The 22,725-nt window shown below is 47.3% G+C and overlaps 1 protein-coding gene across 1 annotated transcript in view; it reads right to left on the reverse strand.

The window, feature by feature from the left end:
• Positions 1–306: 306 nt before the first annotated feature.
• Positions 307–22,725, reverse strand: part of DNAI4 (dynein axonemal intermediate chain 4) — a 58,392-nt gene continuing 35,973 nt past the window's right edge. The window contains exons 14-17 of the mRNA XM_088442388.1: positions 16,693–16,791; positions 12,834–13,060; positions 7,593–7,746; positions 307–440 (exon numbers count right to left, since the gene is read on the reverse strand). Coding sequence (XP_088298514.1) covers positions 390–440; positions 7,593–7,746; positions 12,834–13,060; positions 16,693–16,791 — 531 coding nt within the window. The 3' untranslated portion in view covers positions 307–389. The remainder of the gene's footprint in view (positions 441–7,592; positions 7,747–12,833; positions 13,061–16,692; positions 16,792–22,725) is intronic.

Raw genomic sequence — 22,725 nt, forward strand, 5'->3', positions numbered from 1 at the left:
GCAGCGATGGGGTAGGAGCGGGCGGGCCCCGACACTCTGAGTGTCCGTGCCTGGGACGATGGCAGCCACGCACACACAATGCAAACACTGGGAGCCCATACAAACTCCACACAGCGCTATGAGACAGCAATGTAAACCACACTGCCGCCATGCTGGTATACGTTATTATTGGTATTTTTTTTAATAACATTTGCGGCATCCAGAAGTGTAAAATGTGCCGCACCTCTCTCCTTACAACAGGACAGGAGTCAAATCTGAAACGATAGAAATAATTTCCCTTCCAATACACACATATCGGGCAGCTCGTTTCACAAATATACATGTTTTATTGTTTGTTTTATTGTTTTGCATCGTTTCACATTAGTTCCATGACATCACCAGACCATACGTTACAGCTGACATGCCAGAGTCGCCCCAATCAGATCATATAAAGCGTTCACCTGTAAGAGGAGAGATGAGTCTGTTATAGAGGTGCGATGGCGCATAGTGCATTACATACGACAACTGTGCAGGATTTATACAGATAATTAATTACCGGGGCCGTCCGTCATAAAACGAGACATTCGCCATAAAACAGCACTTAGAGGCAATAAGTCACATTTTCAGGGGGACTTTTCACGTGAGTGAATTTTGTGCAGCTTCCTATAAATTCAGTGAAATGAGCGTAAATCCCGACTGTAAATAAAATGGTACTGTGAGCGGCTCAGGGTGAGAAGAATTTATGAGCGATCTGCATTATGGTCACACAAAGCTTCTTGTTTAAAAAAAAAACAAAAAAACTTTGACCTACAAAACCTTTTTTATTTGTTAATTGTGACTTGTAGATGCCAGCGACACATTGTCCTAGAGCGCGGTATAAACCTGTTGTTTTCCATTGATTTTTCTATTTTCAGTTCCAGCTTGTCAAAAACATTTTTTTGTTGGTCTTAGGATAGGAGGGGATGATACGGCAGTTTAGTTGGGGTTAGGATAGGAGGGGATCATACGGCAGTTTTGTTGGGGTTAGGATAGGAGGGGATCATACGGCAGTTTTGTTGGGGTTAGGATAGGAGGGGATCATACGGCAATTTTGTTGGGGTTAGGATAGGAGGGGATCATACGGCAGTTTTGTTGGGGTTAGGATAGGAGGGGATCATACGGCAGTTTTGTTGGGGTTAGGATAGGAGGGGATCATACGGCAGTTTTGTTGGGGTTAGGATAGGAGGGGATCGTACGGCAGTTTAGTTGGGCTTAGGATAGGAGGGGATCGTACGGCAGTTTAGTTGGGCTTAGGATAGGAGGGGATCGTACGGCAGTTTTGTTGGGGTTAGGATAGGAGGGGATCGTACGGCAGTTTTGTTGGGGTTAGGATAGGAGGGGATCGTACGGCAGTTTTGTTGGGGTTAGGATAGGAGGGGATCGTACGGCAGTTTTGTTGGGGTTAGGATAGGAGGGGATCATACGGCAGTTTTGTTGGGGTTGGGGTTAGGATAGGAGGGGATCATACGGCAGTTTTGTTGGGGTTAGGATAGGAGGGGATCATACGGCAGTTTTGTTGGGGTTAGGATAGGAGGGGATCATACGGCAGTTTTGTTGGGGTTAGGATAGGAAGGGATCATACGGCAGTTTTGTTGGGGTTAGGATAGGAGGGGATCGTACGGCAGTTTTGTTGGGGTTAGGATAGGAGGGGATCGTACGGCAGTTTTGTTGGGGTTAGGATAGGAGGGGATCGTACGGCAGTTTAGTTGGGCTTAGGATAGGAGGGGATCGTACGGCAGTTTTGTTGGGGTTAGGATAGGAGGGGATCGTACGGCAGTTTTGTTGGGGTTAGGATAGGAGGGGATCGTACGGCAGTTTTGTTGGGGTTAGGATAGGAGGGGATCGTACGGCAGTTTTGTTGGGGTTAGGATAGGAGGGGATCATACGGCAGTTTTGTTGGGGTTGGGGTTAGGATAGGAGGGGATCATACGGCAGTTTTGTTGGGGTTAGGATAGGAGGGGATCATACGGCAGTTTTGTTGGGGTTAGGATAGGAGGGGATCATACGGCAGTTTTGTTGGGGTTAGGATAGGAAGTGATCATACGGCAGTTTTGTTGGGGTTAGGATAGGAGGGGATCGTACGGCAGTTTTGTTGGGGTTAGGATAGGAGGGGATCGTACGGCAGTTTTGTTGGGGTTAGGATAGGAGGGGATCGTACGGCAGTTTTGTTGGGGTTAGGATAGGAGGGGATCGTACGGCAGTTTTGTTGGGGTTAGGATAGGAGGGGATCATACGGCAGTTTTGTTGGGGTTGGGGTTAGGATAGGAGGGGATCATACGGCAGTTTTGTTGGGGTTAGGATAGGAGGGGATCATACGGCAGTTTTGTTGGGGTTAGGATAGGAAGGGATCATACGGCAGTTTTGTTGGGGTTAGGATAGGAGGGGATCATACGGCAGTTTTGTTGGGGTTAGGATAGGAGGGGATCATACGGCAGTTTTGTTGCTGCTCTAAAAGTCGGTACACACTAGACGATATCTAGTGCGTACCGAACTCGCAAGCGACGGGACCTGGCGGGATGCCGGCTCCAGCAAGTGTGTACACACTCGCCGATGCCGGCAGCGATGGAACAATGGCGAGGGGGCCATGCTGCATTCGTCAGCATGGCCCTCTCTAAGGATGCCGCTCGTTGGACCTGCATGTAGCGCGCATTGTCAGTGACATACAGGCCGGAACGTACGACATATCATCTAGTGTGTACCCGGCATAATTTACGAGACTTGGCACCTAGTCGGCCATTTCAAATCTGCGTGATGATATAGCATGCAATAATGTCATGTGAAGGGACATCACCCTAATATACACAGTAGCCTAACATCACATATTTTCCAGCGCATCCCTATGGGGTGGGGGGGTGATGTTGTGTCACCGTATTATGCATACACCGACTGTATTATGCATGGTCTGTATGGTGCACTGTCTGTATGATAGAGGGACTGTATTATGTATGGTCTGTATGGTGCACTGTCTGTATGATAGAGGGACTGTATTATGTACTGTCTGTATGGTGCACTGTCTGTATGATAGAGGGACTGTATTATGCATGGTCTGTATGGTGCACTGTCTGTATGATAGAGGGACTGTATTATGTATGGTCTGTATGGTGCACTGTCTGTATGATAGAGGGACTGTATTATGTATTGTCTGTATGGTGCACTGTCTGTATGATAGAGGGACTGTATTATGCATGGTCTGTATGGTGCACTGTCTGTATGATAGAGGGACTGTATTATGTACTGTCTGTATGGTGCACTGTCTGTATGATAGAGGGACTGTATTATGCATGGTCTGTATGGTGCACTGTCTGTATGATAGAGGGACTGTATTATGCATGGTCTGTATGATGCACTGTCTGTATGATAGATGGACTGTATTATGCACTGTCTGTATGATGCACTGTCTGTATGATAGATGGACTGTATTATGTACTGTCTGTATGATAGAGGGACTGTATTATGCATGGTCTGTATGATGCACTGTCTGTATGATAGATGGACTGTATTATGCACTGTCTGTATGATAGATGGACTATATTATGCACTGTCTGTATGATAGATGGACTGTATTATGCACTGTCTGTATGGTGCACTGTCTGTATGATAGATGGACTGTATTATGCACTGTCTGTATGATGCACTGTCTGTATGATAGATGGACTATATTATGCACTGTCTGTATGATAGATGGACGATATTATGCACTGTCTGTATGATAGATGGACTATATTATGCTCTGTCTGTATGATAGATGGACTATATTATGCACTGTCTGTATGGTGCACTGTCTGTATGATAGATGGACTATATTATGCACTGTCTGTATGATAGATGGACTATATTATGCACTGTCTGTATGATAGATGGACTGTATTATGCACTGTCTGTATGGTGCACTGTCTGTATGATAGATGGACTATATTATGCACTGTCTGTATGATAGATGGACTATATTATGCACTGTCTGTATGATAGATGGACTATATTATGCACTGTCTGTATGATAGATGGACTAGCACTGTCTGTATGATAGATGGACTATATTATGCACTGTCTGTATAATAGAGGGACTGTATTATGCACTGTCTGTATGGTGCACTGTCTGTATGATAGATGGACTATATTATGCACTGTCTGTATGATAGATGGACTGTATTATGCACTGTCTGTATGGTGCACTGTCTGTATGATAGATTTACTGTATTATGCATGGTCTGTATGATGCACTGTCTGTATGATAGATGGACTGTGTTATGCACTGTCTGTATGGTGGCCCTGATTCAGAGCCGGTCGCTCTGAATCAGGGTCTTTTTTTCCATATTTTTGGAGCGGCCTCCTGGCCGCTCGCATAGCTGTGGGTGACCACCCACAGCTATAGCGAGCGGCCATGATGACGGTCGCGATGGTCAAGACCATCATAACCATCGGGCTTGCGACGAGACCCTTCTGGTAGGGTCTCGTGGCCGCAAGCCCCAGAGAGCTTCTGGCTCAAATTCAGCTGGAGGCTCTCCCACTGACATCACTGGTGATGTCAGTGGGGCCGCCCCCAAACGGTAGGCGTTCTCATGGGAATGCCTCCGTTTGGGCAGCCACCCCCCCGGCCCGTCCCCCTTAACGGGGCGAGCTGTCACTCAACATCGACAGCTCGCCCCCTTTGGTGCGAGACACGGAGCGACGGAGTGCCCGTCGCTAGCCGGGTCTCGCGCATGCGCACGACGGAGCCGGCTCCGTCGTGCGCATGCGCTGTGGGCCACCATCGACCCGGTTGCGAGCGCTCAGCGCTTGCGACCGGATCTGAATCAGGACCTCTGCACGGTCTGTATAATGGGTGGCCTGTATGATGCACTGTCTGTATGATAGAGGGACTGTATTATGCATGGTCTGTATGGTGCACCGTCTGTATGAAAGAGGGACTGTATTATGCATGGTCTGTATAATAGAGGGACTGTATTATGCATGGTCTGTATGGTGCACTGTCTGTATGATAGAGGGACTGTATTATGCATGGTCTGTATGAAAGAGGGACTGTATAATGGGCGGCCTGTGTGGTGCACTGTCTGTATAATGGGCGGCATGTATGGTGCACTGTCTGTATAATGGACGGCCTGTATGGTGCACTGTCTGTATAATGGGCGGCCTGTGTGGTGCACTGTCTGTATAATGGGCGGCCTGTCTGATGCACTGTCTGTATGATAGAGGGACTGTATTATACATGGTCTGTATGGTGCACGGTCTGTATAATGGGCGGCCTGTATGATGCACTGTCTGTATGATAGAGGGACTGTATTATACATGGTCTGTATGGTGCACGGTCTGTATAATGGGCGGCCTGTATGATGCACTGTCTGTATGATAGAGGGACTGTATTATACATGGTCTGTATGGTACTCGGTCTGTATAATGGGCGGCCTGTATGATGTACTGTCTGTATGATAGAGGGACTGTATTATACATGGTCTGTATGGTACACGGTCTGTATAATGGGCGGCCTGTATGATGCACTGTCTGTATGATAGAGGGACTGTACTATGCATGGTCTGTATGGTACACGGTCTGTATAATGGGCGGCCTGTATGATGCACTGTCTGTATGATAGAGGGACTGTATTATGCATGGTCTGTATGGTGCACGGTCTGTATAATGGGCGGCCTGTATGATGCACTGTCTGTATGATAGAGGGACTGTATTATACATGGTCTGTATGGTACACGGTCTGTATAATGGGCGGCCTGTATGATGCACTGTCTGTATGATAGAGGGACTGTACTATGCATGGTCTGTATGGTGCACTGTCTGTATGATAGAGGGACTGTATTATGCATGGTCTGTATGGTGCACGGTCTGTATAATGGGCGGCCTGTGTGGTACACTGCTATATGATTTAGGGACTGTATTATGCATGGTTTGTATGGTATATGATCTGCATGATGCTAGGGCTGTATAGCTTGTATTATAATACCCAGTATGCACTAGGGCAGGGGTAGCCAACCCTGGTCCTCGAGAGCTACCAACAGTGCATATTTTCCAGGTCTCCTCACAGAATCACAAGTGAAGTAATTAGCTCCACCTGTGGACCTGGTAGGTGGTCTGGAAAACGTGAACTTTTTAGTAGCTCTCGAGGACTGAGGTTGGCCACCCCTGCACTAGGGTTTATTTTGTCAATTGTGCACCAAACTATTTTACCAGTCAGATACCTCATTGTTACTAGACAAATAAACTATTTGGTTGCTGTGGTTTACATGGGTGGAGTTTTGGCCTAAAGTGAGCGTTTTGGGTGGGTTGGCCGTGGCTTACTTTGGCCTGAATTTGCATGTATAAATGTTGGAAGTTATCCAGATGTTAGTAAATAAGCCCTTCTTTATGGCTGCATACTTCTGTGTTTGCTAGTCATGTATTTATATCTGTCGGGACACAACACAGCTTTGCATTGGATACAGTTGTATGCAGATAACAGCTTTGTGTTGTATCCCAGACTAATGGAAATGAGTAATCGTACATTTATGGGCCAGTCTATAGGGCCTACAAATGCTGTGTGCTCTATCTGAGGCCTGTGTCTGACCTAACAAATGTATCAGGTGCCTATTGGAGGAGAAACCTCTACAATACAAGATGTTCCCTCCCATTTAGCATACACTCTTATAAAGGATGAAGCGGCTCTTTAATTTCTATGGGCAAAAAATGAGTTTAGAAGATGTTAGAATCGGTATAATACAGCAAAGGATCAGACAGCTGAAGATAATTGTCAGTCCCTGTACAATTCACTGGATCATCTCCCCACAGTTATCAGACCTAATGATTACCGCTGTTATTACATAAATAAGTCACACCTGGTCCTATAGGAAATCTCAGGTATCATATACCTGTCCCAGACCGTTATAATGAGATAAACAGCCTCTGACGCAGGATAGCAGATTTATATGGTAGATAAACAACCAGGTTATTAGCTTTTGTTAATAGTGATGCTGTGAATGGTGGATATCGATGCGTAAAATGGGCGAGGTGCAGAATAAAACTGCACCAAAATGTAAATTTCAGGAGTAAGACGGCAGCGTCTGCGAAAAAAACACCAGTGGGCACAGTCTGAGGACAGGAGGTCAACGTGCAACACTGGCAAAGATCGCATGGCATGGGTACGGCCCTTACACCCCAAAGGTCCTGCTTTTTAATGGCCTACGGCAGTACTTCTCAAGCTCGGTCCTCAAGGCACCCTAACAGTCCAGGTTTTAAGGCTATCCATGGCTGAGCACAGATGGTTAAATCAAACTGACTGAAGTGAGACCTGCACCATGTAGGGCACAGTCATGGCAAACTGGTGGTGACAATGAGCAGAATCTGTTACTTGTAGTGCACCCGTTACCTTCCCACAGTGGAGGCAGACTTTTGGGAATGATTTAATATTGTTTATGACACTGCAGCCTATCAGGTCCTGTGATGTAATGAGGCACGAGGCATTTCCCTCAGTGATGCAGCTGGGTCCTCGTTAAATGCCTTTTCTGGGTTTTTCCTGATAGGTGCAATCAATTAGATACTGGATTGATCCAGGGGGACGTTCTCCATCTAGAACCCTACATGTGACTCACCTGTGAGGAATCTACACTGGTCACATTTCTCAGCGTGTACACGCTAACTTGTCCGTCGCTGTCTCCTGTCAGGACGCAATTCGTATTGTGAGCGAATAACAGGGTTGTGAGCTTCACCCCGGGGTTAGCCGAGCTCACGATGATCGGATCTAAACTAAAGAGAAATAGGGGAAAAAAAACATGTTCAATTTTCATAGTAAGGTGGGGTCTGGGAATCTGTCCTGTACCCTCAGTGATTATCAGGATCGTGGATGGGGGACAGGGCTGCGTGTACACTAAGATGGGTTTAAATGGGCTGCCATAATCTGTTCCCAGTATCATCTCCACTGTCAGAGCCGGTACACTGTATGCCGTAGATAGTGCCGGGGCCGCCATCAGGGAGGTACAGTCGGTGCTAATGTACAGGGCTCAGCGAGGACCCGCAGCGTGCCGACGATTTAGCCTGTAAACGGCAAACTGCAGTTTGCTGTCAGAGTCATTATCCATGCTGCGCCCCCCCTCCCTCTGTCAGTGTCCGATCTCCTACTGTTGTATGGGTGGTGGGGCAGACAGACGGGCTCCTGTAGGTACAGCAGGACATGTGCACCCTCACTTATATCCTCCTTTATTTAAAGACACATTCCTCCTCATGTCATACCAGGTGCTTGAACCCAAAACCTCACACATTGCAGGCAGACACCTTACACATGGAGTTCCTGCATAGGAAGCCTGGTGATTCTAACTATATGAAGGTACTTGTAATTGTCAGTATAAAACCATTGCAGCTAAGCAGATCTATGTAGTGTGCAGCCACCCATCCAATGCCCTACAGCCCCCTACTACATAGATCTGCTCAGCTGCAATGGTTTTATACTGAATGTAGGAGGATGAGGGGGACCCTGTCTGTTCATCGGCAAATGCAGGATTTCTAGTGTTTCCCCCCCCCAAAATTCTTGATTTTAGAGCGAGTGTGACCAGTCCATGAAGAGGGCATCATTAGCGCTTTTCCAGCTTCATACTAATGTACTGTATGAAATAATTCCAGCACACACAGGACCAACGATCACAGTAAGCCATTATATGCGGCAGTAGAACCATCCTGCCTGGGCTGAATGTTTTTATTTCAGATGTGGGCACCATTCCAGAGGATTGGTGCAAGTTTGGGAGTCTGGGGGAGCAGCAGTAGACCATAGCAGTGCCCTGGACATATACAGTCAGGTCCATAAATATTGGGACATTGACAGAATTTACAGATTTTGGCCTCTATTCACCACCACAATGGTTTTGAAATGAAACAAACAAGATGTGCTTTAACTGCAGACTTTCAGATTTAATTTGAGGGTAATTACATCCAAATTGGGTGAACGGTGTAGGAATTACAACAGTTTCAATATGTGCCTCCCACTTTTTAAGGGGCCAAAAGTAATGGGACTATCAACTCAAAAGCTATTTCATGGACAGGTGTGGGCTATTCCCTCATCATTTCATTATCAATTAAGCAGGTAAAAGGTCTGGAGTTGATTCTAGGTGTGACATTTGCATTTGGAATCAGTTGCTGTCAACTCTCAATATGAGATCCAAAGAGCTGTCACTATCAGTGAAGCAAGCCATCATTAGGCTGAAAAATCAAAACAAACCCATCAGAGAGATAGCAAAAACATTAGGTGTGGCCAAATCAACTCTTTGGAACATTCTTAAAAAGAAAGAACGCACCGGAGAACTCAGCAACACCAAAAGACCCGGAAGACCACGGAAAACAACTGTGGTGGATGACAAAATAATTATTTCCCTGGTGAAGAAAAACCCCTTCACAACAGTTGGCCATATCAAGAACACTCTCCAGGAGGTAGATGTATATGTGTCAAAGTCAACAATCAAGAGAAGACTTCACAAGAGTGAATATAGAGGGTTCACCACAAGATGCAAACCATTGGTGAGCCACAAAAACAGGAAGACCAGATTAGAGTTTGCCAAACAACATCTAAAAAAGCCATTACAGTTCTGGAACAACATCCTATTGACAGATGAGACAAAGATCAACTTGTACCAGAGTGATGGGAAGAGAAGAGAAGGAAAGGAACTGCTCATGATCAAAAACATACCACCTCATAAGTGAAGCATGGTGGTGGTAGTGTCATGGCGTGGGCATGTATGGCTGCCAATGGAACTGGTTCCCTTGTATTTATTGATGATGTGACTGCTGACAAAAGCAGCAGAATGAATTCTGAAGTGTTTCGGGCAATATTATATGCTCATATTCAGTCAAATGCTTCAGAACTCATTGGACGGCACTTCACAGTGCAGATGGACAATGACCCGAAGCATACTGCAAAAGCAACCAAAGAGTTTTTTAAGGCTAAAAAGTGGAATGTTATGCAATGGCCAAGTCAATCCCCTGACCCGAATCCAATTGAGCATGCATTTCACTTGATGAAGACAAAACTGAAGGGAAAATGCCCCAAGAACAAGCAGGAACTGAAGACATTTGCAGTAGAGGCCTGGCAGAGCATCACCAGGGATGAAACCCAGTGTCTGGTGATGTCTATGCTTCCAGACTACAGGCTGTAATTGCCTGCAAAGGATTTGCAACAAAGTATTAAAAAGTGAAAGTTAGATTTAGGATTGTTTAGTTTGTCCCATTACTTTTGGACCCTTAAAAAGTGGGAGGCACATATAGAAACCGTTGTAATTCCTACACCGTTCACCTGATTTGGATGTAATTACCCTCAAATTAAATCTGAAAGTCTACAGGTAAAGCACATCTTGTTTGTTTCATTTCAAAGCCATTGTGGTGGTGAATAGAGGCCAAAATATGAAAATTCTGTCAATGTCCCAATATTTATGGACCTGACTGTATGTACATATAGGTCTCATTATGCACTGGATAGTGTATTATTATACAGTATTAATAATTAACCCTACTGATGGTCTATAGCAGTGCACCCCTAACAGTGCATGTTTTCCAGATCTCCTAGTTGGTGTATTTATCACAGGCTGACACATGTTAAAAGATCTTTAGGGGGTGCTAATTATTTAATATCTGATACTGAGAAAAAAATGCAGCATTAGTAACATTCTATTATATTACTATTTCTATTGTGGTCATAATGTGGGCTGGGGAGGGGGACTTACAGGCAACCGGAAACTCCCCCTGCGTTTGCCTGTGCTGTTCTATCTGTATTGGGCCCCACAATTTCTCATGGCAGCCCTGGCTTGTGCGCAATCATCAGTCTGATCGGCACCTCTCCTGCTCTCAAACACCATGTACCGGCAATGGCAGTGGCAAACACAGGATTTCTAGAGGGGGGTTTCCAAATGCTCGATTTTAGAGTGAGTGTGGCCAGTCCATGAAGAGGGTAGAATTAGCACTTAACCAGCTTTAAAATGTGTCATACAAAGTGTATTGTGTGTCATAATTCCAGCATATACAGGACCAGTGATCACAGTAAGCCATTAGATGCGGCAGTAGGTCCATCCTGCCTGAGCTGAATGGTTTTATTTTAGATGTGGGCTCCATTCCAAGAACATGCAGCACTAGTAAAATTCTATTATATTACTATTTCTATTGCGGTAATGGTGTGGTCTGATGAGGGGGGTTTTCGGGCAGACGGAAACCCCCCCTGCGTTTGCCTATGAATGGGGTGGGGTATTGGGGCAATAAGGTTTAATTTAAAACATATATTGAAGGGGGAGGGGAGCAGAGCAATCTAGAATCACCGCTGCTCTGTCTTTAGTCCACCCGCCATGTTAGGTTGAATGTATTATGTGGGGTATATTATTTATACAGTAACGCTGTCGGTGCCTCATAGAGTAAGCAAGGAGCATTGGCTACACGCTAGCGACACCGCCACAAGTCAGGATGGTAATGTGTAAAGTCACTTCCGCACATGCGCCGTATGCAAAAACCCTCCTTTGGCATCTGCTGAAGATAGACCCGTGCGACTCAGAAATAGCCACGGACTGTCTAAGGGCCTGATTCAGCGAGGAACGCAGCTGCTTATATGCACGCAATCGGACGATTGTTGCGTTCTGCGCATGCACCGCATTGCGCATGCGCGAACCGACCACTGTGATCGGGCAGTGACTACGCAGACCCATCGCAGAGTGATTGTGCCGTTTGTGGGTGGTGACGGGGGTGTGGTCTGCCGAACACGGGCATGCCAGGGCATTTCGACGGTGTTGCATGGGTGTGCATATATTAGCCACTGCAATACCACACGCAGCCTGAGGCCTCATAGCGTGCGCTGAAGTAAGCAATTCCTGAGTAAGGTCTCACCTGCCTTAGCTGTGCGTGGGGCTTCGATGTTACTCGATGTTTTCGCAGTCTTGCTAACCATTACGGATGTGCGTGTAGGTGAAGTGGGCGTCCTTATGTAGTGGTGCGGCGGCATTGCGATCGCTATGGATTAGCATACTATCGCAGTTGAACTGCGTGCGTACGCTATATTGCGATCTATAGTGAATCAGGCCCTGAGTCTCTAGAGCTGTCTCTGGGCCTGATTCAGACCCGCTCGCAAGCGGGTCGATGTTGGGCCAGTGTGCATGCCGCCGCTACGGGTCTCGCTACAAAGGGGGCGTGCTGTCGATGGTGAGTGATAGCACGCCCCCTTTGGTGGGCGTGCCGGGGGCGTGGCTGGCCAGATGGAGGCGTTCCCATGGGAACGCCTACCGTCTGGGGCCGGCCCCACTGACATCACTAGTGATGTCAGTGGGAGTGCTCTCGGCTCTGATAGAGCCAAAAGCACTCCAGGGCTTGCGGCAGCGAGATCCTACCGCAGGGTCTCGTCGCAAGCCCGATGGTCACGACCATCGCGACCATATTTTTGGCCGCTCGCTATAGCTATGGGTGGTCACCCACAGCTATGCGAGCGGCCAGGAGGCCGCTCTAAAATCAGGAAGGACGGCCCTGATTCAGAGTGAGCGCTCTGTCAGAGCGTCCGGCTCTGAATCAGGGCCTCTGTCTCCTTCCATGGCTCCTGGCCGATATTATTACATATAAAGGGGGAATAAAGGAAATGTAACCCAAGCGGCTCAGTGACACTGACCATAGAGATAATACTTTAAATGAACTTGAAATATATCTGTAATTAAAACACATTTTTTATTTTGTTGTGTAAAAATATGATTCTATCTCCCCACTGTACAGGCCAAAAATGACTATTATTCTCCGACTAATCTAGACTATGGCCTGACCGGACTTTATGAACAGCGTCGTCATCCTGCGGCAAGAAATCTTTTATAGAACGTCTGCTTGTAACTTACGTGCTGACACTTAAATCCCAGATCTCTATTCTGTTCTCGTTTACTGCCCCGAACACCAACGGGAGGGTGGGAGACCACATTATGTCATGGACAGCGTTGGTCGTGGCCGAAAACGTCAAGATGGGTTTCATAACGTCCTGGCGCCATAAATGGATGCACCAATCTGCTGAGCAACTAAGAAACACGTCTGGGGAGAACGGAGACCACGCCAGCTTATACACCGGACCCTGGAATGGGAAAACAAAGTCTACAGTAGCTGTGTAATTGCTGTAACCAATAAGAAGTTGTTAGATACCGATCAGACCTGGGTTCCCTCTAGAGAGAAATGTGGACAATGAAATATAAACCGACAGAGAATTAAACTTAAAATGTTATTACTCAGACATATTTTATTATACATCTGACTCGAACAAGGTTCATCACTGGCAATGGATCAGCTGAAGTTTTTATTTGTTGGTATGCAATTATTATTACGTATTACTGCTCAGTAACATTTCCTGTTCTGTACAGTACCACTTCTTTTGCGGGGTGTGAGAGCGTTTCAGTTATGTAAAGCTGAAGAAACATGCCCCCATCCCTTTTCTCATCTCTAAACTTGAGTCTAACAGGTGCCAACACACAGGGCGATCCCACTTCTGGGCCCAATAGTCACAATATCATATTTCAATATGGCCAAATTGAACATCATTTCAGCCTTTCTCTCTCGGGTTGAGCAGCCGGATCACTTGTGGTCATAAAAATAATGACCTCACACACAATTGGGCAGGGGTCATCTTCAGAGTGCATTTTCCACCTTGCTCGATTATGATCATAGCGAGATTGACTAGATCATTATTCGTACATGCCTGGCATTTTCAGGCCATGCACGGTGATTTTACAAAAATATCGTCTGCAATATCACAGGGGGGGCGATTCAGACCCAGACACAACGCAGCGCACTTCGCAGCCATCAGGAGCAGGGTATGCAAATTCCGCAATCGCATAGCAAGGCTTAAGGACGCCCTCTATGTCTTAGAGAGCGACGGCAGATGAACGCACGCCAGTCTAAAGACGCCTCCTTTTCCTTCACCGCACATGTCATCTCCAGGAAGTGTATGCAATATCAGTAACATCGAGAGCCATCGGAGCTGCTCGTAGCCCTTGAGGTAGACCCTACCCTGCCGCAAGCACTGCGATCACTGCAGGCGTAATACAACCAAGTGAAGTGTACAATGACGCCTCCATGCTAATTATGCTTGCCCATGAAACGCCGTTACAACACACAGGCACGCCTGCGTTCACACATCCACACCCCCGTTTTCATAGATCTTGCCCTGACACCACCCACAAACGGCACTGTCACTCAAATTAGCGCTCAGTATGTGTACTTCGAGCGCCCGTTTCCCGAACGCTGAGACTGGCTTGCGCACGCGTACAGAGGCTTATATGCATGCACAGAATGAGAAAATCGGCCAGCTACGAGCGAACGCTGCTTTGCGTCTGACTCGGGCCCAGAGTGTGCATGCAGGTAAAAAACGTCTGCGGCCAAGAACCTCGTATTAATGTACAGACGTTTAATATTCTAGACTGTACTAAAATAATGACAGTATGAACCAGATTGTAGGGGGTATAATTACTAAAGTGAGAGTTTTTAGAAGTGGAGATGTTGCCCATAGCAACCAATCAGATTCTAGCTATTATCTTCTAGAAGGTGCTAGATAAAAGTAGAATCTGATTGGTTGCTATGGGCAACAACTCCACTTCTAAAAACTCGCACTTTAGTGAATACACTCCTAGGAGATGATTAACATGGCAAACACAGTTACTTCTAGAACCGTTTTCACTAATGTCCCTCAATATGTTTCATTAAACTAACATATAAGACGTTCACCAGGAAAAGCCATCGTGTCATCTGTTGTTTCTCACTCCTTTGGGGGGACACTTATGCAAACTGGTGTAAAGGAGGAAGATGGAGTCACCCAGGGCAACTGGCGAGGTTCTATCTGGTTGCTATTGGTAACAACACCTGTTATCTTTGCACCCGTGTGTATAAATGACCCTCTCTGTTGTGGAATAGAACATCGGAAGAATATGATACAAGATACAAAGACTCAAATTGATAACTTGGGCTTCACTGTCTGTCAGACATGGAATTAATGTACAAAATATAGACACCCCCGTCCCCACATACACAGTCTATGTACCCCAACATATATTTTGACTTCTTCTGCAGCTATGTGCTTCCAGTTGTGGTGAGCAGTTGTGCCAGTCACCCGTTATACAGACATACATCAGACAAGTGTCGCAGCTGATTCATCCCCAGCTCTCGGGATAAACTCAATCACCAATAATCTCATTTAGAAATTAAATCAGCGGCTTCAGCAGCAGACGGATAATCTATTAATTGCACTCTATTAGGGACATTGAAAATCAAATTATAAAGAAACAATGCTTGGCTTCTCCCATAACTGAATTAAATCAAAGGTGATAGTGTAATAAAACACTATATTTAGCTTAGATGGGAAATACTACATCTGGTACCAAACCTTAACATGTGGGTGTCACAACCCTCGCCCTGGAGGGTGCATATATCCACTGAACCTTGTAAACAGAGACATTTGGAATTGACACTGTTACAAGCTGAAGGAAAAGTCCATTTTGCAGAGTTGCGCTGAACAGCAGATTCCAAATGCAAACCTTCACCGTAAAGTTCTTAAAATCAGGTTTTCATTCTTTCTTTATGGGTAGAACTGGGCAAGCCTTGGCGATCCCTCATTCTCACTACGGGGTAGATGTACTAAGCCTGGCAGAGAGATAAAGTGCCAACCAATCAGCTCCTGTCACTTTACAGGCTCTGTTTAAAAAATGACAGTTAGGAGCTGATTGGCTGGTACTTTATCGCTCTCCACTTTACAATTCTCCAAGGCTTGATACATCTCAGCCATACATCATTAACACCAGGCCCGGAGGCTGCAGTCTGCACTATATATAGTATATAGTCCTCTGTAGGGGGTAGTTCGCACAGAGGGCCTGATTCAGAGCCGCTCGTAAGCGGCCGCTCGTTCGCTGTGAGCGATGTTCGCACAACTGCGCATGCGTATGGGTCGTAATGCGCATGCACAAACCAGTCATTGCGGTCGGAAATCGTGCGCTCGCAAAACAGCGAGGGGCTGCTAATTTGATTGACAGACTGTACCGTTTGTGGGTGGTAACAGGGGAAGGTGCTTGAAAACGGGGGAGTGGAGATCCGAACGCAGGCGTGCCTAACGGTCAAAAGGGCGCTTAATGGGAGTGCATAATTAACAAAGCAGCGTCATCGGCCACGTCACTTGGTTGTCTTTTAGCCTGAACTGCTCGCAGTGATAGCGTTAAGTAAATCCTACCACAAGCACTGCGAGCAGGTCAGATGCCTTTCAATGTTCCCGATTAATCTAATAAATAGCGGAGATGACGTGTGATGCGAACGGCAAAGGGGCGTCTTTACAAAATAGCGAGCGCATTTTTCGTTCGCTCGCTCAGACATAGAGGCGTCAACAAACCGCAAAGAGCGAGCGCTCAATTTAAATAGCCGGCCCCTTTTTTGGAACGACCGTCCGCAAATAGCGTCCGGCTCTGAATCAGGCCCAGAATGCATATAGGGAGGTGAACGGTAAGATATTACTCCATGGGGCAATTTCTTGCTGTAGTCACCGCTCCCAGCGTTCCGTCTGTACTTCCCCACATAGCGCAGGTCACCCTGTCTGACGAGAGCTAGCAGGCGGCTGAATGTAGCGCACCCTTAGAGTAGCGATGGTGTGCTGCCTGGGAGAGATGCAGGATTAAGACCTGATTACTTTATTAAAGAGTCTAAATATGATCTCGATGTAACCAAGCGTCTCACCTTATGCGCCCGGTACGTATCTAGGAATTGCTCATTGTAGGAGCATGAACACTTGTGAATATGTCCCTCCTCCGTCCCGGCGAGATACACATTGCAGTCCTAGAAGAGAGTAAAGGGATGATCACAATGAGGCATGCTGGGAGGTTTAATAATGGAGCAACGCACATGTGTACTAATAACTAAGAGCGCCACAGAACGGAGCAGATTGCAGAGTATTGACTGTAGTCTATGTACGAAACAATCAGGCCCACAGCTGTAAACGGCTTATATCTCATAGACAAAAATATCTCATATCTCATAGACAAAAATAAAACTTAGAATTAAAATCCTTTAAAATATATATATATTTGGAGTGTTTTACTATATTACAGATCATTTATATAAGTGCTAAATAGTAATTCTATTTGTGTGAATGCGCTTAATTTAGTACTGATTCAGGACGCTTTGCCTTCTCCTATAGAGCGCCTTATATGTCATGCAACCTGGCCAGTCGCATTAATCTGATACCTGTCTGTCCCGCAGGTCTCATGTGTAATAATGCTAAGTGCCCTTTGCCTGTCATTAGGGAACAACTGTATATGATACTGTGCTAGGAGCGGTGTGTTTCCTGGTAAAATACTATATAAAGAATTGTCCACCTAGTGCATCAGTGCTCACCCCCAGGGCCGAATTAAGCCTTTTGAGGGCCCGGGGCACTTAAAACAGGGGGGCCCTCTCACTGTTGTCAGCACTACTCCCCTGGCTGTGCCCACTGTGTGCTTCCACCCCCGCACCACTATGAGGCAGTAGTGCAGGTCCTACCTGTACTCCTCCGGAATCAGTATGATTTACCGCCAGACCCATGACCAGCGGTTCGAATCCTAACACCAGCATCCCGGCAGCAGTGGAAATCCTGATCGTCCTAAGATAAGTATTTGCTAACCCTATTCTACCCCCTAACCTCCCTTAGGGGTGCCTAACCCTAACCTTCCCCCCCAGTGCCTAACCCGAATCCCTCCTCTATGTGCCTAAACCTAACCCCCCCTTCCCCGCTGCCTAAACCTAAGTCCCCTGGGGGGTGCCTAACCCTAAGTTTCCCCCGGGGGTGCCTATCCCTAAATTCCCCCCTGGCGGTGCCTAACGCTAATCCTCCTTCCCCTAGCCTAAACCTAACCTCCCCGGGGGGTGCCTAACCCTTAATCCGCCCTCGGGAACCCTAAACCTAACCCCCCCCGCGTGGCTATCCGTGCTCGGCTCCCGGGGTCCTTCGATCGGGATGCCGGGCGTCAGTCTCCCGGCGAATGTCTAATGACAGGCGTCAACATATCAACGCCTGTCTTTAGACCTTTGCCAGAATATGACAGTCGGGAAGATGGCGGTCGGGATTAGGTCCGCCGGCTTCCCGACTGCATACCATTCCTGCAGCAGGGGCAGACTCTGAAGCCTCCTCTTGCACAGCACGGGGGGCGATTCTGCTCATCTCCTGTCTCCACAGCTAGGAGCAGCTCTCACATCAGCAGCGCTGCAACTGTTGCCACGCTGCTGCTGTAGGAGCTTTGTTAAAAATGTTAAAGCAAAAAAAGAAAAAAAAGATTACCCTGGGAAGTTTATGGTGAGATGACTGCAATTACTCAGACTCAATGTAAATTGTCCATAACTGTGATGCCAATATGTACTGTATACTGTAGGTGGGGTGGAGGGTATATGTGGGGTCCCGCTACTTCTAGTATATCTTGAGATTTCTACTTTTTCTTTTTTTTTAAGATTCCTAAATTGCAGTAACTGCCCCAAATATGCAAAAGAAGAGTTATATATTAATTATTTAGTTGGAATATGACAGTCATATGTTTTTCATTCCTACTGCTTCCACTGTCCGGGAAAGATTTAATTAATGGGACATATCTGCAGATAATAATACGCACATAAGTTTTGCGTGGACAAATGCAGAGTTCTTTCGGAACTAACCACAAGAAGACGCCTCTGAGTCCACCTTTACTTTTTTAAGTTAATTTCAGCAATATAAAAAAAAACTAAGCAGACAAAAATGCCTTTTACTTTCATCCTATAAAAATAAACTTTCTATTTATAGTAACCTTAATAAAAGAAAAATCTGATGTTCTGCACAATGCTGACACCCACCAGTGCAGAATGCAATCACCACACTAGGGGCCTGACTCAGTAACGGATCGCAACTGCGATTGCAATAGCGATTACGCACGCAGCCTGACTGTGAAGATATGCTAATGACTGCAAATGCTATGCAGCACAACATAAGGACGCCCCCTTTACCTCACCCACATCCGCAGGGGCTGGCTGGCAACTTTTAGCCTGGGGGGCTAATGCATGCAGACGGCCCTGGCAGAGGAGTAGCGTGTAGCCAGGGTGTCAGAAGAACATGCGTGCTATGGTGCCCCCCCCACCCCCTCTCAAGTGTTCCAGGGAGGAGGTGGGTCCATATGGGATTAATGTAAAGTAAAAATAAAGATATGGGGCAGCCCCATCGTGGTGCCCATATGCAGTGCCCCCCTGTGCCCCTGGAGAGGACCCCCTTATGCAGGCCTCAAGTTGTGCCCCCAGTAGTGATCCCCCTATGCAGTGTCCCCAGTAGTGGTCCCCCCTGTGCAGTGCCCCTTGTGCCCCCAGTAGTAAGCTCATTATATAGTGCCCCCAGTAGTGGTACCCCCTATGCAGTGCCCCTTATATAGTGCCCCCAGTAGCAGTCCACCCCCCATGCAGTGCCCTCAATAGTGGTAACCCTTATGCAGTGCCCCTTAAATAGTGACCCCAGTTGTAGTCTCCCCCCTATGAAGTACCCCCAGTATTGCCCTTTTTATAGAGCCCCCAGCAGTGGTCCCCTTATGTAGTGCCCCTAGTAGTAGTCCCCTTCCCCCTATGCAGTGGTGCCCCTAGTAGTTGTCCCCTCCCCTTGTAGTGCCCCCAGTAGTAGTAGTCCCCCTCCTTGTAGTACCCCCAGTAGTAGTCCCCCCTTTGTATTGGGTATGCAATCGGGAAGCCGACTGCCTAAATACCGGCAGCCGGCTTCCCGACTGTCATATCCCAGCAAGGGTGAAATACCGGGCGTCTAGATGTAGACGCCTGGAATTTCCCCGACCCCGGGAGACTGGCGCCCGGCATCCTGATTGTAGTGATGCCGGGCGCCGCGGGGGGGGGGAGGGTTAGGTTTAGGGCTCCCGGGGGGGACTTAGGGTTAGGCACCCCCCCGGGAGGGTTAGGCTAGTTAGGCACCCGGGGGGGGACTTAGGGTTAGGCACCCCCCCAGAGGACTTAGGTTTAGGCAGCGGGGAAGGGGGTGGTTAGGGTTAGGCACTTAGAGGGGGGATTAGGGTTAGACACTTGGGGGGGAGGTTAGGGATAGGCACCCCTAAGGAGGGTTAGGGTTAGGGGGGTTAGACAATACTTACCTATCCACGATCAGGATTTTCAGCGCTGTCAGGCTTCTGCTGCCGGGATCTCTTCTGATGTTGGGCTGCCGCTACCGGGAATCGGCCGGCGGTATTTCATTCCGGTCCCTTGTATTGCCCCCAGTAGTAGTAGTCCCCCCTTGTATTGCCCCCAGTAGTAGTAGTCCCCCCTTGTATTGCCCCCAGTAGTACTAGTCCCCCCTTGTAGTGCCCCCAGTAGCAGTAGTCCCCCCCCTTGTAGTGCCCCCAGTAGTGGTCTCCCCCTTGTAGTACCTGCCCCTCCCCCAGTAGTAATAAAAAAACAACAACAAATAAAAACACTTACCTCAATCCCCGCTCCCGCCGTCGCCATCCGCTCCTCCATCTATCCTTCCCGGGCCAGGCCACTCTGCATTATGGGAGAGACGTCATATGACGTCATGATGCTTCTCCCATTGCCCACTGCGGGAGCCGGAAGATGGAGCGACTCCTGCAGTGGGCGCAGCAGCAGCTAATGAGAGTCTGACAGACTCTCATTGGCTGCTGATCAAAACAAACACACAGCTGCCGGAGCCGGCGGCTGTGTGTTTGTCACTTGTGTAGCGCTGACCGAACTCCGTCCGGTCAGCGCTACACACGCGGTGCAGTCTGTGTCACAGTGACACAGACTGTCCGCGGCCCGCATGACGCTGCGACCCAGGGGGCACATGGCACCCTGCCTCCCAGCCCAGCCCGCCACTGCACATCCGTAATACTTAGCAAGACTACGAAAGCATCGGTAACATGGAGTACAATCGCAGCCTCACGCACACTTGCACAAGCTCTGACCTTACCCAGGAATTGCTAACCTCATCGCACGCAGTGAAAGGCCAAACTACGTATGGCATCGCAGTGGATAATTTATGCACGCCCAGGTTGCAACAGCATTCAAATGCACGGACACGCCTGCGTTTCGCCGACCACTCCCCCGTCACCACCCCCAAATGGTGCTTCCTATCAATCACTCTGCAATGGGTCTGCATTGTCACTTTGATCGCAATCCCGATCATAGTGAGGTGTTTGCGCACGCACACTGCGATGCACACGCTGTACGTAACAGTCGCCCAATTGTGTGCGTAATCGCAGCTGCGATTGGTAGTGAATCAGGACCTAGGTGCAAAGTTACTGGGATGACTAAATGAAACCTATTATAACTGCAATTAGTTCAGACTAAAGATAAAAATAAATATTAAAAATGTAAATTAAATTGTACAAGTATTTACCTGTGTGAGTGCCACAGTGTCTAACCAGGCATCCAAATGGTGCAGATGTGAGATGTGACTAGGAATACTAGGAGGAACTGGCTACTTTCTCATAGTGTCCCCAGCCTGGGCCACACAGGTAGTTGCAGCTCTGTCCAGCCACACTCCTCAGTCAGAGAAATAGCAGCAGCAGCAGCACATAGAGAGCTGCACACAGCAAAGTGTGTTCTGCAGATACTAATTTTCTCATGACTGCTGCTGAGACTAGGGAATCTCTGTCTGTCCCCATCATCATCAGCAGCAGCAGCAGCAGCAGCAGCAGCAGCAGCAAGTCTCTGTCTCCTCCCTGAGTCTCTGCTTCCTCCGCGGTGCACAGATGGGCTGACTCACATGACTTCCTAACCTGGCTCTAACCCTCCCCACTGACTCATCCTCCTCACTGAAATGACTGACAGACTCCTGAACCAACAGGCAGGAGTCTGCGGCCATTTTTAAAATGAAAAAAAAAAAACAGCTGCGGCCAGGGGGCCCCTTGAGAGAGGGGGGCCCATGGGTACTCGCCCCCTATGCCCCCCCCTTAATCCAGCCCTGCTCACCCCACATCCTGAGGTTTGCAGGATTGGACAGCCAGCTGGTAACGTTCTGTGCGTCATGTGATCAGTCAAGACGTCCTATCAGAACCCATCCTACTTCCACTTTAAGTCCCTCCCCCTTTCTTCATTTCTAGAATTCTTTTACCATAGAACCATAAAACTCTACCTCATTTATCTTACATTAAGCATGACACTGAGGGGGCATCAGGAATGTCTTTATCACGTGTTTCTTGTGTTTTAATGTTACCTCAGTCAAAGTACTGCTAATAAGAGGTAGAAGTACTAGAACCAGGTGCGAGTACTCCTAGAAGCAGCTAGAATTACTCCTAGAGACGGGTGGAATTACTCCTAGAAATAAGTGCAAGTAGTCCTATAAACAGATGGAGTTACTACTAGAAACAGGTGTAAGTACTCCTATAAACAGATGGAGTTACTACTAGAAACAGGTGCAAGTACTCCTAGAAATCGGTGGAGTTACTCCTAGAAACAGATAAAGTTACTCCTAGAAAGAGGTAGAATTACTACTAGAAACATGTGCAAGTACACCTAAAAATCGGTGGAAATACTCCTAGAAACAGATAAAGTTACTCCTAGAAAGAGGTAGAATTACTACTAGAAACATGTGCAAGTACTCCTAGCAATCGGTGGAGTTACTCCTAGAAACAGATAAAGTTACTCCTAGAAAGAGGTAGTATTACTACTAGAAACATGTGCAAGTACACCTAGAAATCGGTGGAATTACTCCTAGAAACAGGAGGAATTACTCCTAGAAATAGGTGCAAGTACTCCTAGAAACAAATGGAGTTACTCCTAGAGACA

This window comes from Taudactylus pleione, unplaced genomic scaffold (assembly GCF_031769625.1).
Source record: "Taudactylus pleione unplaced genomic scaffold, aTauple2 ptg000310l, whole genome shotgun sequence".
NCBI classification, from domain to species: Eukaryota; Metazoa; Chordata; class Amphibia; order Anura; family Myobatrachidae; genus Taudactylus; species Taudactylus pleione.